Genomic DNA, 15,377 nt, shown 5'->3' on the forward strand with positions numbered 1-15,377 from the left:
TAACAGAACTTGTGGGTGCGGCTGCTACACAACACTGTGCTGTGCAGGGTCATCTCCTTCTAAAAGGCTGGTGTTGAGAAACTGAAGCATGCAGTTTAACTGTAAGTCTCTCTGTCAACAAGTCTAGACTCAAACCAGAGCCCACTATGCTTCTGATGCCTTTTACCAAAGCACATACTAAAGTGATCATAGCTCTGTCCTGGAGAGCATTTCTCTTTAGGAATAACTTTTAAAACCAAACCAATGTACATAACAGTTACTTGGCAACATATCCCAAGTGCAACAGGTTTACTCTTGTGCCTTCAGTTCTGTGGCATAACTGGTCATACTGGTGGTTTGTGTTATTTATATCACACTGCATTAAGCCACAGAAAAGCAGAGAACAGTAATGTTCTTGCAGAGGGTGCACATGTGCTGAAGACCCCCCCCCCAGCCACACCATGTCTGGTTTAGTGAGGGTGAAGGGGCCGTCAAAGCCCGACAGAGTAGAATGTGTGGGGCAGCTCCAGCCTGTGGCCTCAGAGGGCTAAATCTGGGGCACCCAAAGCTCTGCCCTACCTGTGCCGATGCCAGTGGCCCAGCTTGCCTAAGGCATGGACCACGGCAACCCCAAGCCTCTATTCCAGACCTGCTGTGAGCTCAGTCCCAGCCCACGAGCTTGCCACAAGCCATGGCAGTTGTCAAAGGGGCAAATGGTGCCATGGGCAGGGAAACGGGGTCCCCAAGCCCAAAGGTTCATGTGGTTTGTCTTCAGGGCTGGATGTGATGGGCAGGGAGAGTTCAGGTCTTGGTTAATTTGCAAAGAGGCTTCATCTCTCTCCTGGTCAGAAACGGGGCAGAGAGGGAGTGTACAATGAGCAGCAGGGCCTCAGCCCGTGTGAGCAGCATGAGGGGAGTTACCTGCCATCTGCGTCACTTCTAGCACGTTCTCGTCCCTGGCAAACGCTGCAGCTCCTGAAATCACAAAAGAGGTTCCTGTTTATGTTCTATCTTGGATCTTTGAGTTGAAAACGGGTAGTGGAGAGCTCATCAAGTACACAGGCCACATGTAGGATGTTGGTGTGAATACAAAGGAAATTGTTAAGCTGCTGAGATGCTTAAGCGCTTGGGAACTTTAACAGGCACAGCAGAAAGGAACAGATTCTCTGCCTTGCCAGAGAGAAAGAGCATTTGCTTTGTATTAGCTAAATATTCCAGTGGTGATTTGGCTCACATAGCCTTGGTTTGATGATCTGCTGTGAAATTTGGGAAAACTGATTGTTTTTATACCAACATATTTGAAAGGACTCTAACCACACTGATACAGTTAATATGGAAAAAATACTGATTAGCTGTCAATTACTATAAAACATAATGGAAGAGAATGAGATAATTATGTGTATGGGGGGGACATGCTTTTACCTAACCTGAAATTATCAATTAATTTGCATTAGAAGCATGTTTGAGGAACATTCCTCAGATGCACTTTCACCAATCCTACACCTTTAAAGTTTGTTGACTTGTTTTGCAGGCCAAGAAGATGCTGGTATGAAAGGAGTAAACAGTGTTAGGAAGATCTTTCTCTGCTAGAGTTTCTTTAAACCTAGTAATAAACACTTTGTGTTTTCATTTCTGTGGAAGCAAATCCATAACCTTTTTCCAGTTCACGTGACCACTCAGAGTTCAAGTAGTTTCTGCCCTTGTTATGTAAATAGGTCCCCATTTAATCTAGCAGTCAAAGCACAGGACTGCTCCGTTTCCATTCTCACAGAATACCAGATGGGGAACCTGTTCTCTCTGAACTTGCAGTGGATCTTATAAAGAGCTTGGTGTTCATTTGAGCTGATGAATAAAATTACTGATCTCTAAAGCTCCCAAGTATTATACTACTGGACTCTGGTGCAAGTGCCATTTCACAAGATAAGAGAGTTTTCAAGGGATCTAAACATACTTTAAATGTCAGAAATCAACAGTAATCTCCAGAAAGAAACCCTTGAAAAGAACAAAGTAGTGAAGAGCAGTGAGGTATTATGGGACAAAACCAAGCCAGATCTTAAAACCTTTGTCTCGCAAATATCCAGAATTATCAGGTCTTTGCCCAAAATCAGTATCAACCCCCCAGTTTCACACTCAAGATGAGAGGCTACACCTCTGCCCCAGCCCGCTTCTTCCTTGGACAGCGGTTCCCTCTTAACACAGTTATCTTCAGGGAACTCTGTGCTGAACCTGAAAAACTGAGGTCCTCTACCTGCATCCTCAGCAGAGGTGCAATAGGTAGCATGGGAATTGCAGCCCTGCCGTGAGCGGAAGATGAAGTTCACGCTGCTGGGCTTTCAGCTTGTTCCCTGGTGTTCTCAGTAGGTACCTGACATTACTTTTCTGATGTGGAGCATAAACAGTATGAACACCACACTCACTTCAGCCTGAGTCAGGGGATACTTACAGCCCTTGCCATTAATGACAAGCACCAGAATTTACGCTGGTGACTTGCCCTGATAGTTCTGACCCCATTACCAAGAATCTCCACCCTCCAGCACTGGCTCTTTCTGGGCTTTTGAGTGTACAGGCTTTCCCTTCCACTTTTAGCTCACCCCACACCCATAGCTTTACCTGCAGGCCCATTTGAAAGAGGAATGCTGAATTTCCCAGTGGAGTCTGGCATCCCGTTAGTTTCAGCAGATGGGAAGTTTCTCGGTGTGCCAAGCCTCTAAAACAAAGATCAGAAGTAAATCAGAGCTCTATTATTTCAGGCTGAATCCATGCAGCATGTTTTAGAGACAATGACAGAACTTGGACAAACTTACCTCCACTGAGCCATCTTTTAGCTTGACTGATCTCTTGTCTTGCAGACTGAAGAACTTAATGGGGTTGGAGAGAGCAATAGTCAGATCTAGAAACAAAGAAGAGGGCTTTGCTTGGATTATCAAATAACTCCTTGCACTCTGATTTTCCTTGCCTTCTGCTCTCCTTCCTGGCCTAGGACAGGGAATTGTGGCCAAGGGATATTTGTACTCTTTACTTGAAACAAGCTTCTCCCTGACAGCACAGAGGGAGAGAACCATCTTCACCTCAGTCCCATCTACAGATGAGGGCTCACAAGTGATGTTCCAGGCAGCTCTATGAACCTGAGAAGAGCATACTGCTCCCAGAATCCAAAACCAGGTTAAGACTTTTCTAACCTGGACAGCTCCTTGCTCCAGTTCCAGTCCAATGCTGTATAAACCTGGTCTTTTTTATCATTATGTGTTAAACTCATCAATTTCACAGGATTTCCCTGTGAATTAGGTTTATTTGTATGAACAGGGCAGGAGAGAGTAAACGTGAAGTATTCACATAAACTTCTGCAGCTGATGCTGTTACACTCTGCATGACCTTGTTCATGATTGTTGAAGTTTCACTGCTAACAGCTCCAGTGGGTCTTCTTTCCTGATTCTGCTCTCTGACCATCCCCTTTTAAAAGGAAGAAAGCTCTATCTCCATACCAGCAAGAACCTCCCTCGCTTCAAACAGGGAAGAACAAAGCTCCTGTGCTCCCTAAAACCCTGTTCTTGTCAGTCCCCGATAGTTATCGCCTCATCACTCAACGAAACCTCTCCCTGCCTCTGAACAAAAGGAGTAAAAAGCCTGACCCATTCCAAACCAGAGAGACAGTCACATCAGTGCTGCACCACAGGCACGCTGCCTCGGCCATACTGGGAACCAGTCCCAGTCCCAGTGCAAGTAGTCATTCTCTACTGGTGGAAGTGAGGGTGTGCAGGATGGTGGCAGGCACTCCAGTCCCACCCTATCAAGGAATTAAGGGTGCAGTAGGAAGGCACCCCCCAGGCTGGGAAAATGCTTCTGGATCACAGTTTGGACAAAGGCAGAGCACCCGCCGCACGCTCGCAGGCGCAGTACCTGCCCAGGCATCAGGAACATAGTCCTTTACTTCCAAGTACACAAAGAGGGAAGGCATGGTCAGAGGCATGTTGCTTTCACTGCGGAGACAAACGTGGTGATAACCTGAAAATGGGAAGCAGAAGAGGTCAGCTGACAGCATCTGTCCCTGCTCGGCAGGGTGCTCCAATAGTAAAAGTCTCTCTTTACAGGAGGACACGGTGAATATTATTATGGAATTAAGGCAAGGCTGTAACAGGATGGATGTGAAGGCTCCACTGCCTACAGGAGTGGAGATTAAGTAGCAAAATATGCAGATGTTCTTATCTTCCTTACAGCTTCCAATGGATACATCTCAAGGGCACAAAAGCTGAAGAAATTTCCACAAAATTTACCTGAGTGCACTGCAATAACTGGAATGATACGATGACCAATGAACTTCCCTCCTTCCTCCCAAGCCACGATTTTGAGAGACGCCAGCTCGGGCATCATGATCTAAGGGAAAAAACAGAGTCAGGCACAGGTGTTCTCCCCTCTAATTCCTAACAGCAGAGTAGCTTTACGAAGCAAGACTTTACTAAGCAAGACTTTACTCTCTCCTCCTTCCAACAAAACGATGCCATCACTCCAAGGAAGTCACTGCCTATTTCTGCATCTTGTAATGTAATGCTACAGTTTATCACAGACATAACTGAATTCACAGAAACTCCACAAAACACACCTCAGAGGAGAGACTGCAGAGGATCACAGGAGGGCAGTTTACCTAAAGAAAAAATGGGGCAGCAAATTCTTCAAACCACAGGTTCCATGAAGCGGTTCACCAGAGAAGGGAATCAGCTTAGAAGGATAATTTAGCAAGCACGGTAACTTTGCCATGAGGGCTCTTGCTTCCCTCCTCCCCCATCATCTTCTGCCATAAAATGAACTAAAAATTATTCTGCCAGAACTGTCGCCTGAAAAGTGTTTTCTGAAATGAGGATAATATTTAACTACCGCATCCCAAGTAGGCTGAAAATATCTGCTGTTTCACAGTGTGCTTGAGAGAGATGAATCGGGCATTTTGCCTTTGTAATTTCCTGCAGAAAGGCCAAACATTACTATCACCTTGGACTTAACTTCCCTGGACCCTGTAGCTGGATTAGTGACCACTGAATTCTTATGGACAAACAGGGCAGCTTTCTGTATTCAGGCACAACTGAAAACTTCCCACTGGTCCCACTCCCCCTCCAGTTTTGTCTGTGTCTCATTTACAGTTTCACCACAGACATCCAGTTCCTTTCTGCTTCCTGGTGCTTGAAGTTTTCAAAGCTGATTAGTCAATTCAGTCTGAAGTGCAGCACAAATGGGAGACTTCTGATGCCTGTTATTTCCAGAAATGTCCCCAGCTACCCCTTGTCAATGAGAGCTGGTTTGGATATTGTTGTTCAGTTGTTATCTAAGAGGGCAACACGTAACACCTCGTGTGTCTAAAGCCATGACTGAGATCTCCAGAGAGGAGCCCCTTCTGTGGGCACCGACCTCTCAAGAGGCAGTGCTTGTGGCCAACAGCATCTTTAAGAATTCTGTCTAAATTACCATCAAATGTTATTACCTTTTCAAAAACAAAAGCCTCCTCTTTCCATACAGGGTTAATGGAATTGGCAGTGGAGGTCAGCTTGGTTCTGTATTTGCGCTTTGTGTCCCTTGGCAACCCGAACAGCTCTACTTCCACATATGTCTTCACGCTGCGGTCGGAGAGGAACTGACCAGAGAGGATCTATGAACAAGCAGAAATAATCAGCAACTGCTGAAAAGAATAAACCAGAACCACCCACTCACACCCTCCCCTCAAAGTCACTCTCCCACCCCAGAACATCTTTTCTCCTGCAGCTTCCAGGACACAATAGGCTTTTTTTTACCTCCACCCATGTTTCTTGCTCCAGCACTTCCTCCAACCTCCTCCCTCCCCATCATCACAGCCTTGGCTTCTTCTCTGTGGCAGATGCTAATTTTCCATTTTCATGCGATTATGATTAATTTAAAATAGTGAAAAGACTGGAAGTTGCTATGGTAACACTCTCCCACAGGACTCTCTGGGTTCATTTGCCACTAAGAACTCCACTGGGTAATAAATAGCAGGGACAGATGCCAGTTGTGTACGTGGTGCCAGGAACTGGCTGCCTGGGGAGGAGCAGCACCCTGGTTTGTACTTGCCGTGACAGACAGGGTACTGGCCACCACTACGTCAATGCGGTCCACAGAGAAGGGGTCAAACTGCTTGTCTGGACGCCGCATGAATTCATGCTTGAGCAGGTAGCCACACTGGCCATTGAACTCAAACAGAGCCATGTTCTGCTGCATGGGGACATCTGAGACAGAGGAACACAACGAGAAAAATTTCTGTGGGACCTCATCAGGTGGTTTGCATGCTACGAGCAAGCTGAAAGATGCTGTACTGTTACAGCCCCTGCTAGCCAAAGGCTCACAAAGCCATTTCAAAAACTAATTAAGCCTCTCAGCACCCTACAGGGAAAAAATATTACAGCAGCTGTTGTAAGAAAGGTAAGTGGTTTGCTTATGATTGCACCACAAGTCATGGATAGAACTAAATTAAAACCTACTTTTAGAAGTACCTGCTATTTTTGGGTGTGAAGTAAATAGTTTCCTGAACCCCTCTACTCTTTAGCCCTTTACTTTGGGCCTCCTCTCAGTCCATCTCCTGCTCTGCCATTTCTTTTGAGAACAGTCTTGTGGTTTCTGCACCTGCCTTCAAAACGATGTTCTCTCCATAACCAATCTCTCACTCTCTCCCTTTAAAAGTGGTTTCTTTTTCTCTCCTGCTGATGCTACAGCTAGTCTCCTACACTCTCTATATGTAAGATACTCCTCTGAGGAAAGGGGAAAAGAACAACTTTCTCTGGAGGCTGTTCTTTCCTTCTCATGCTGGTTGTGCAGCAAGGAAAGGCCCTTCTTCCCTACTCAGGGCAAAATGCTGGAAATAATAGCACAGACAGGCCAGTTCTGCAGGCAGACAGAGCCAGGCCTGCTGCTGTGCAAAAGCAGCAGCAGCTCAGGGGAAGAGGGAGCTTCTGAGGCACCCGTGAACACGTGAACTTAGTCTGACATCAGGGTACCCAGCCACTGGATGACAGCAGGTCTGTGCACGTGTGTATGCACACAGGTGTAGGCCTGGTGTCCTGGACACTCTGTGCCAGGTTTGTGCTGGGCCTAAAAAATGTGCTTTGGGTCTGTGGGAGAGAGAGTCAAAGATCAGCACCCCTCTGGGAGAAGGCACACAGAATAAATGCATTCCAGGACACAGGAGTGGAGGAGGAGACAGCAAACACGAGCACATGGCCACAGCCACGCAGAGGCTGGAGGATGATGTGACACTCACCCATGGTCTGGAAGTTGAGTGCCACCATCTGACAGCCGACGTTCCAGAACATCTGGGGCAGGTAATTGGAGGAGTCCATCCGGGTGCCTTTGGGGTAGATCCGGCTCATCTGTCGCTTGTTATATCTACAGTTGCTCTATTGGAAACAAGTCTGGAGCACTCTGTGTGTACTCTGGGGCTGGCTCATGTATTCAGATCATGAATTGCTCAGAGCTTTCCAGCAGTAAGAGAGGCCCTGGCAACACCAGGCTCCTTTCCTGTACCCTTCCCACTTAAGGACAAGGACCTGGCAGCCTTGGCGTTCATCACAGCAGGATGCATCCTGTCAAGGAGCTCTGTGAACAGCCCCCAAGTCTTCTGGGAAAATCCTATGTCCCACCCGCACTTTGTATCTCTGAGAAAGAGCCCACCAGGTCCTGAAACCAGAAGCCAGTTGGAGATGCCCCAGCCTTACCCAAGCTTCAGTTACTTCTCACACTCCATACAGCCAAGTACACTGGACAAAGGCTGTCAAAAGGATACTCCACAAACTGCATGGGGAACTTGGTTAGGAGATCGTAAGCCTTCAGCTCCGTAAAGGAAGAGATGACATAACTCCGGTTCTTCTCTAGAAACAGGAGATAAGCCTGTTAGAAGGCAGGCATGCCCAGCCCCCAGTCTGTGTTCGGGGACTGAGGGACCCAAGAAACACTTGGCCTGTTTACTCCCACTTTCTACCAGATACTGTTTCCTATCAAGGCAGTTTACCTTCCTCTGGTCCCTTGAAAAGGGACTGAAGAATAATACTCCAAAAAAGGTGATTTATGTTTATCAGGGAGACAATGGTTGTGCACTACAGGACAGGAACTTCATGGAGTACTGACAGAATTGGCTTGTAAAGCTTAGATGGCAATAATTTTTCCCTCTCTTCCTAAATTCAGTGATATTTAAAGAATAGCTTCTGCCTGGAGTTTTAGATCCAAGTAAATCCAAATATTCAGTCTTGCCCAAAGTTCTTTATTTCGTCAAGTTTCCCCTTCTCCGTTATTTTTTTCTTTTCCTTCAATCAAATCAGCTCAAAGATAGACCTAAATGTGGGAACTGTTTAGAGGAACCTATTGTGTATAAAGAAATTGCATGTATTTTCAGTGCTTCAGATGTTTCTCTGTCCAATCACCACAGAAAAGGAAGGTCAGTCACACCCATTGAGAAAAGCTGGGCTCAACCCTGCCCCCAGAAGCAGCAAAACAAGCCCACAGAGATGAAACAGTCTAGAGGACAGTACTTTTCATCCTCACTCATGTAACTGGGAGCAGGATCAGGCATCTCCCTGTCTCCTCCTCACCAATTTCTTACTACAGGGAGGAGGGCAGAAGGAAAGTGTTTGTGACCACGTGTGTTGTAGGAGGGAGGGAGAGAACAGGACAGAAAATGGGTGAGAGGAAATCACTAAGGCAGGTGGAGAACAGCAGCATCTGAAAGCACTAGTGGCCTGGCCAAGTAGAAATACCTGGGGTTCTGAAAGGACAGTTTGACTTACGGGCCGAGACTTCAAAGGAGTCAAATTTGATGGGCTGTATATAATTAACTAGGCTGGACATCTCCTCGTAGGCTGTCACTTCCAAACCAGCAGTGCCCTGAACCGAAAACAAAATCCAAGAGAAGGCAGATGAAGAGACCTGTGCTAGAGAGGAAACAAAACACACCTGGGCTTCACAACCAGAGGGCTTCAGTAGCTGCTCTGACCACAGCACACCAGTTTCTTTGGCCTCCTGGTCCTACACTGTGGGCAGTGCAGTCAGGGGCACAGAGTTTCTAGGTAGCTTTGCAAAAATTGAAAGCAAGGCATACAGAGAGGTATCAGTCAGCACAGAAGACCAGGATCTCTTTAACCTCTCAAAGCACAGAGGATGGGACAATGCAGAGACATTGTTTTCCCAACTCTCCGAGTGACACTACAGAGATGGAAATGGGAAATGGATTTTTTTATTCAAGGGAATGCTGATTTCCTGCCTCCTTCAGGAGCAGCACCTCATGTTTTGGTAACAACTTTTACCAGACTAAGGCTAAGCCTCTCCAAATACCCTGAAGGCAGAGAGTTATCTCCCAGTCATGCAAAATATCAAAGCCAGAGTCAGTAATAACAACTCTGCTGCCATATTCTCTACACTTGCAACATCATTTATATTATTCAGTTTCTCCCACAAAAGTTGTGTTGCATGAGGGAAAGAAAGTCCCTGATCGGTCCTAGCACAGTTCATTCCCCTTTGCATTTTGGATTCATCTCTATTCAATATGGTGAGGCCCCAGCAAAAAACAGGCCAGAAAAAAACCAAAACCAACCAACAGAAAAGGAACAGAAACAACAGTGACAGTACCTCATCTGACTGCATCTTTTTAATTTCCTCTTCATCCAGGTTCCCGAGATGTTCATCCTCTTCCTCTGGTTCCTCTTCAGCCACATCACCTGCCCAGACTAAGCAGACACAGCCACATCAGTGGGGGGCACGGCAAACTGCGAGCACTGAGAGCCCTGCAGAACCTCACAATCCATGCATGCAGGAACAATAAGTGGCAGAATCATACAATTTTATTAGCCAAATCCAATTGTGAACTAGTGCGCTCAAGAGACCAAGTCATTCTCCCTGCAGGCTGCCCTCATACCCCAGGAGTGACAGTCACAGCGCTGTTTTCCCCACCAAGGTCACACACACATGGGAACAACTGTCCATCTCTGGGTGCTCTGTAGCAGCACTCACCTTTGTATGACCTCATGTGCTCCTGCCATGACAGGGACTGAAAGTTCACTGTCCCACCTCAGGTTCCCTTAGCCCAAGAGGTGACAGCCTTGAGACTGGAGGGAGGACAGTGGGGCTGGAGGTTTGATAAACCTCTAAGACCCTCTGGGTGAGGAACTAGACCATGATGAATTGGTGGATATTGGAGAGCTACAAGCAGTAAAAAAAAAAAAATCACCCCCCCTCCCATCAAAGCACCAGTCAGCATGTCTTAGTGAATTACCAACTCCTGCAGCCGTACACCTCAGAGCAGGCAGGAGTTGACTGATGGGCAGGACATAAGTTGATCGTCTCTTTTGGTTGGAATAAAGTGCTTGAAAATATTCTGAATATTTAATTTATCCTCCAAGCTTATGCTGCTTTTTGAGATAACTGAATGAATAACTAGTACTGCTTTGCCTCAAGCTAGTATTGGGTGATTTGGAAGGTCTCCAGTGGGCCAGACCTGCTCATCTAGCTATACCAGTCCCATTTTCCCTTCAGACATACCAGTATCTTCAGCATCCATAAGGGTTGGCTGCTCAATGACTTCTGGTTCCACATTCCTTCCTTTCTTCAAAGAGTTCTGCCTCTTCCCAGATACAGATTGGTTCTTTTTGTTCTTAATCAAGATTTTCCCTAAGAGATCCTTAGGACTTGGCAGAGGAACTCCTGGCTTCAGCTGCAACAGATAAACTTCATGCTGAATTTTCACCATGAAGACAGATTTCAAACACTCATCCCTCCTGCCCCTCCCAGTACCATTCCTCTGTCCATTTACTGGTGCAAGGACACATCTCACCCACCGTACACTTTAATTTCCCCATCTGTCAGCATATCCCACTATATATATGCAGCCTTTTTTCTAAGACTTCACTTCTTGTTTCAGACCAGCATTTTACCCCTCTCAGGTTCTGCTCCCTGCACATGCCATGCTGTTTCCAGCCACCTATACTGCATCACAGCTAAAAAAAACCACCTACATGGCCTGAAGGCATCCACACACCTCTGGTCTTCACATTCCATCTCCTCCTCTCATTATCCCACAGCCTCAGTCCTAGATCAGCACTCAGGCCATATTTAAATGCTCTGCCTGCAGCAGATTTGAAAAAAAGATCCCAGAGTAGGTGGCTCAAGACAAGGATGTGTGATTCAGATGGTGCTCCTAGACCTGCACACCCTGTACAGATACCAAGAGGCCTAGTAATAATTTAGCTCATACCCTGAACTGTTTCTCACTCACCCAGCCCATTTCTCCCTAGCGCTTGGACAAGGACACGGGTCTGGCAGTGGGCAGCTGTCAGGTTTGCTCACTGCTTCTTTTCAGCTCATCTTTCGATCTCTGGGCTTTAAACTAGGTGCTTGGGCTAGTAGCCTCAGCTCCCTGCTCCGCTGTGTGTGCCAAGGAACTGCCTCGTGCTTTGCAGAACACAGGCACTGCCTGTTATCTGTAAATTGGTGTCCATTCCCAAGGCAGCTGGAGCAGCAAATGTGTGTGGGGTTCACCACAGACATCACGGTGCCCACAGAAATCCCTGCCTGGACCAGTGAGGTGATGACTTGGGTCAAGCAGAGTGGGAGCTTTACTCAGCTATTCTGAGCACAAAGCTATGCGTGGTGCTGAGCTGCCTGTCTATGCCTGGAAGGGGGGATTTCCAGGCTGGGAGGAGGATTGAGAAACATTGGTAGAAGAGCCTGAAACACTACTGAGCCCGTGTTCCTGTTTGCCAGCACTTGCTTTGGGAAGAAACAGGTCTGAAACAGTCCCGTGTCCTCTTGGTACAACTGGTACGGTTTGGCTCCCTGGAGCTTGGCCTCCACAGGCACTCAAGTCACAGGGTGTTAAACAAGAGCAGAGTCAGGCAAGTGCTCAGGAAAACCTCTGCAGCTGAGAGTTCTTCCCTCCACTTGCCATCCTGCTCGCCCTATGAACCAGGCCTATCTGTCCACAGCATCATCTCCTCTTTCACTGTCCTTGAATCTGTTGTGGCATCTCCTCACACCAGGAGTAACCAGTTTTTTCAGAAAGACCTCCCTCTTAGCCAGTCTCCTTCCACAACTTCCACTTACTGGGTATTTTTCCAGTGGCTCCGTCAGCAGCATATCTCCAAATATGGTTCGGCAGTACTCAGCCATCTTCGCCTGCTGCTTGGGCCTAATGAACACAGACCAAGCAGAAGCGAACAGGGAAACAGATGCACAAATCTAGAGCTTAGCAGAACAGCCATCTCAAGACTTGACTCCACCCATAACACCATCCATTGCCTTCACCCAGCCAGCCACCCAGATCCCGGAGTCCCTTCCCAGGCCGACTCCCATTTGTTCATACTCCGCCATCCCGAGCCAAAACCTTTGCTGCACAACTGTGGTCACTCTCACTCTACAGCTTATGGCTCAACTTTCAGCTCTGACCCCCCTCTAGTTGCTTCAGAAATCTCAATTGATGTTTCATTTCAGCTCAAGAACTCACTTAAAACCCACCAGCCCTGGCCTGTATACCTTCTGCTCTGGACACCAGAGAACACTACTCCTCCCATCACCAGATACTCACGAGTCCACGTGGTTCTCAAAGGACAGGATGACAGGGTAGAGAGATGTTTTAAAAGCACTTTCTGCAATAGCCTCAATGGCATCCTAAATGAGAGGCAAAGGTCAGAGAAAAGGTCAGCACACAGGTCAGAGACACACAGCTGAATGCACTCCAATTGTTCATTGTCAGGAGCTGGAACAGTTCATGAGGAGCTGCAGCCTGTGGGAAAGACTCATGAGGGAGAAGTTTGTGGAGGACTGTCTCCTGTGAGAGGGACCCCATGCTGGAGCAGGGGAGGAGTGTGAGGAGTCCTCCCTCTGAGGAGGAAGGAGCAGCAGAAAGAACAGGTGATGAACTGACTGCAACCCCCATCCCCTGTCCCCCTGGGCTGGGGAAGGGAGAGAAATCGGGAGCAAAGTTAAGCCCAGGAAAAAGGAAGCAGTGTGAAGGCATTTTTAAAATTTGGTTGTATTCCTCATTACCCTACTCTGATTTGATTGGTAACAAATTAAATTGCTATTTCCCCATTAAGTCTGTTTTGCCCATGATGGTAAATGGCAAGTGATCTCCCTGTCCTTATCTCGACCCAGGAGCCTTTTGTTGTATTTTCTCTCCCCTGTCCAGCTGAGGAGGGGAGTGACAGAGCAGCTTTGGGGGGGCACCTGGTGTCCGGCCAGGGTCGACCCACCACAGTACCTGCCTCTGAACCTGTCCAATTTTCTGTAATTTCACCTGCTTATAAAATCCTTCTGTCTAGCAGCAAACTAGATGTTCAATAACCAGCAGTGCTGACATTTCAAATGCAAATACCATGGAAACGTTCTCAGCATTAATGATGTAAGAAAAAACAATCATATTTTCCCCAAGCCCCTGTTAAACTGTCACAAACTTTCCACTATTTTCTTTTCTGGTGCTGATAATTGACATGGTAAAGAAGTGTCATTTCCTCCTTTGCAATTCCAGTCTCCAGCTCCCCAAATCCCAGTTCAGCCATGATCTGAGCACTGAGGGAGGCCGCCACAGCTGCTCCTCCATGGACCACTTGCACTCTATCACAGAAACCTCCAAGGTTCAGAGGAAGAGAAGCTACAGAAAAAGCTACTAAAAGGTCACAAGCAATGGTAAAAGAGAGGGGTGTGGAGGGAAAAGAACTACATATTATGTAAAACTAAAGCCTGGGCACACTCTGTGTTAACGGGTTGTAATTTCCTTGAGGTAGTCATGTGCTTTAGCAGAACTCTGCAATTACAGCAGCTACAGCTGTCATTAGTTCTCCTATCCGTAGTGAACCGCTGTGCAAAAAGCAGCAGTGGTACTACAGGATTTAGGAAATTACTCGCACTGAATATTACAATACCTCTGATCTTTTTTTTTCCCCCCCGCATAAATATTTTAGTAATAGTGAAGTGCGGGAACTCGGGGGAAGATACAGCATAAGAATAAATAGCTTTAAAAAGAATCTAAAGTGCCTCTGCCTGTTGGCAGCAGCTGTGTAAAGGAGTGCAGAAAAAAAAAATTAGTGCAATGCACTGATTTTTAACCTGCAAGCTGTTTGTAACTTCTGTGGTTAAACACCCCATTTCCAAGGCAGAAGAGGCTTCACTCTGTGCTTTTGAAGCCCAGGAGCTGCATCCCTGGGGAAGCACCTGCCCAGCGTGCTGGAGGGCAGCCGCTCTGCCAAACACATTCCCCACACTCCTGTAATTAGGAAGTAATTCAAACCTGTTCCTCCAAAGCCCCACCATGTGAGGCTGTAAGCCACAGAAACTGGCTGTAGACCAGTAAGAAGATAAATGCATTTTAACAGTTTGTTTTCTAAAAGCCATCTTGTTTGTTTCTCCAATCTGCATCCAGCTATGAAGCCACCGCTCTGGTGCAGTTTTCTGCCCAGACACCCATCTCGGTGCACAGCCCTGGGCACACAGGCACCTCTACTCAACCACCTCCCCATTGCTTCTACCTCACTGCCCGCATTTCCCTCATTTGTTCACTTCACCCCACTGACAACCTCTCTTCTGGTCCTCCCACTCCAAAACTGTACACAGACTCCAACGTGTTGCATATCTGATCATCTTTCCTTCTATCTACATATTCATTCACTTGTCACCCTGCCATCAATCTTCTCTTGTGCATCTCTGCCCTCAGCCCATCCATTTGACAGTTCCCTCAGCCAGAGATCAGTCTCAACCCAAGCAGGGGAAAGCACGTATGGAGAAAACACTTTCCATACCTTGAAGAGGATCTCAGTTGTCATGGTGAACCCGTGAGTGATGATCGGCTCCTCATCCGGGGGACGGCCCTTCCAGCAATCCAGCTCCACGCAGCGGCAGCCAGCCAGCAGCGTCTGGCGATACATTTCAGGAGAGGAGATACCAGAAAACTGACCAGCTGGAGGGGAGCAGAGCAGAGGAGAGAGGCTCGACGTTAGCTCTTTGTGTGGGACAGATTCTGTCTGGAGCAACAGAACTCTGCCATCCTTGAGCAGGTGTACGTGGCAGACTGACAAGGAGGTTTCGGTTACAGGGTGACATTTCTTCCTCTTTACGCAGCATTTATGTGCCAAGCTCCTCAGAGCACGTTACAGCCCTCAGCCCTCCAAAAACCAGGGCAGGTATGTCTGCCCAACTGTCAGTACTGCTCACCCCTCCCTGGCGGTGGCATGTACACATCAGAGCCGCTGCAGACCCTGGACTGGTCCGTACCTGTTAGATACGTGTTGTGTGATGAATTGATGAAGTAGTGTGAGAGCGGCTGGGTCATGTCCTGGTACAGCACCAATTTGTCCAGGGCTATCACATTGTTCTCAGGGCCACAGAGAAACCAGACCATCCCCTCCGGAGACAACTGCCCTACAGGGAAA

The 15,377-nt window shown here is 47.3% G+C and overlaps 1 protein-coding gene across 1 annotated transcript in view; it reads right to left on the bottom strand.

The window, feature by feature from the left end:
- Positions 1-15,377, bottom strand: part of PLCB2 (phospholipase C beta 2) — a 60,445-nt gene that overhangs the window by 10,672 nt on the left and 34,396 nt on the right. Inside the window, exons 13-28 of the mRNA XM_026850228.1 lie at positions 15,220-15,366; positions 14,748-14,905; positions 12,539-12,621; positions 12,058-12,142; positions 10,498-10,669; positions 9,589-9,686; positions 8,751-8,847; positions 7,754-7,838; positions 7,232-7,356; positions 6,049-6,203; positions 5,447-5,611; positions 4,251-4,350; positions 3,877-3,981; positions 2,784-2,869; positions 2,590-2,686; positions 901-954 (exon numbers count right to left, since the gene is read on the bottom strand). Coding sequence (XP_026706029.1) covers positions 901-954; positions 2,590-2,686; positions 2,784-2,869; positions 3,877-3,981; positions 4,251-4,350; positions 5,447-5,611; positions 6,049-6,203; positions 7,232-7,356; positions 7,754-7,838; positions 8,751-8,847; positions 9,589-9,686; positions 10,498-10,669; positions 12,058-12,142; positions 12,539-12,621; positions 14,748-14,905; positions 15,220-15,366 — 1,812 coding nt within the window. The remainder of the gene's footprint in view (positions 1-900; positions 955-2,589; positions 2,687-2,783; positions 2,870-3,876; positions 3,982-4,250; positions 4,351-5,446; positions 5,612-6,048; positions 6,204-7,231; positions 7,357-7,753; positions 7,839-8,750; positions 8,848-9,588; positions 9,687-10,497; positions 10,670-12,057; positions 12,143-12,538; positions 12,622-14,747; positions 14,906-15,219; positions 15,367-15,377) is intronic.

The sequence above is a fragment of the Athene cunicularia genome (assembly GCF_003259725.1).
Source record: "Athene cunicularia isolate RWA chromosome 5 unlocalized genomic scaffold, athCun1 chr5_part2, whole genome shotgun sequence".
Taxonomy (NCBI): Eukaryota; Metazoa; Chordata; class Aves; order Strigiformes; family Strigidae; genus Athene; species Athene cunicularia.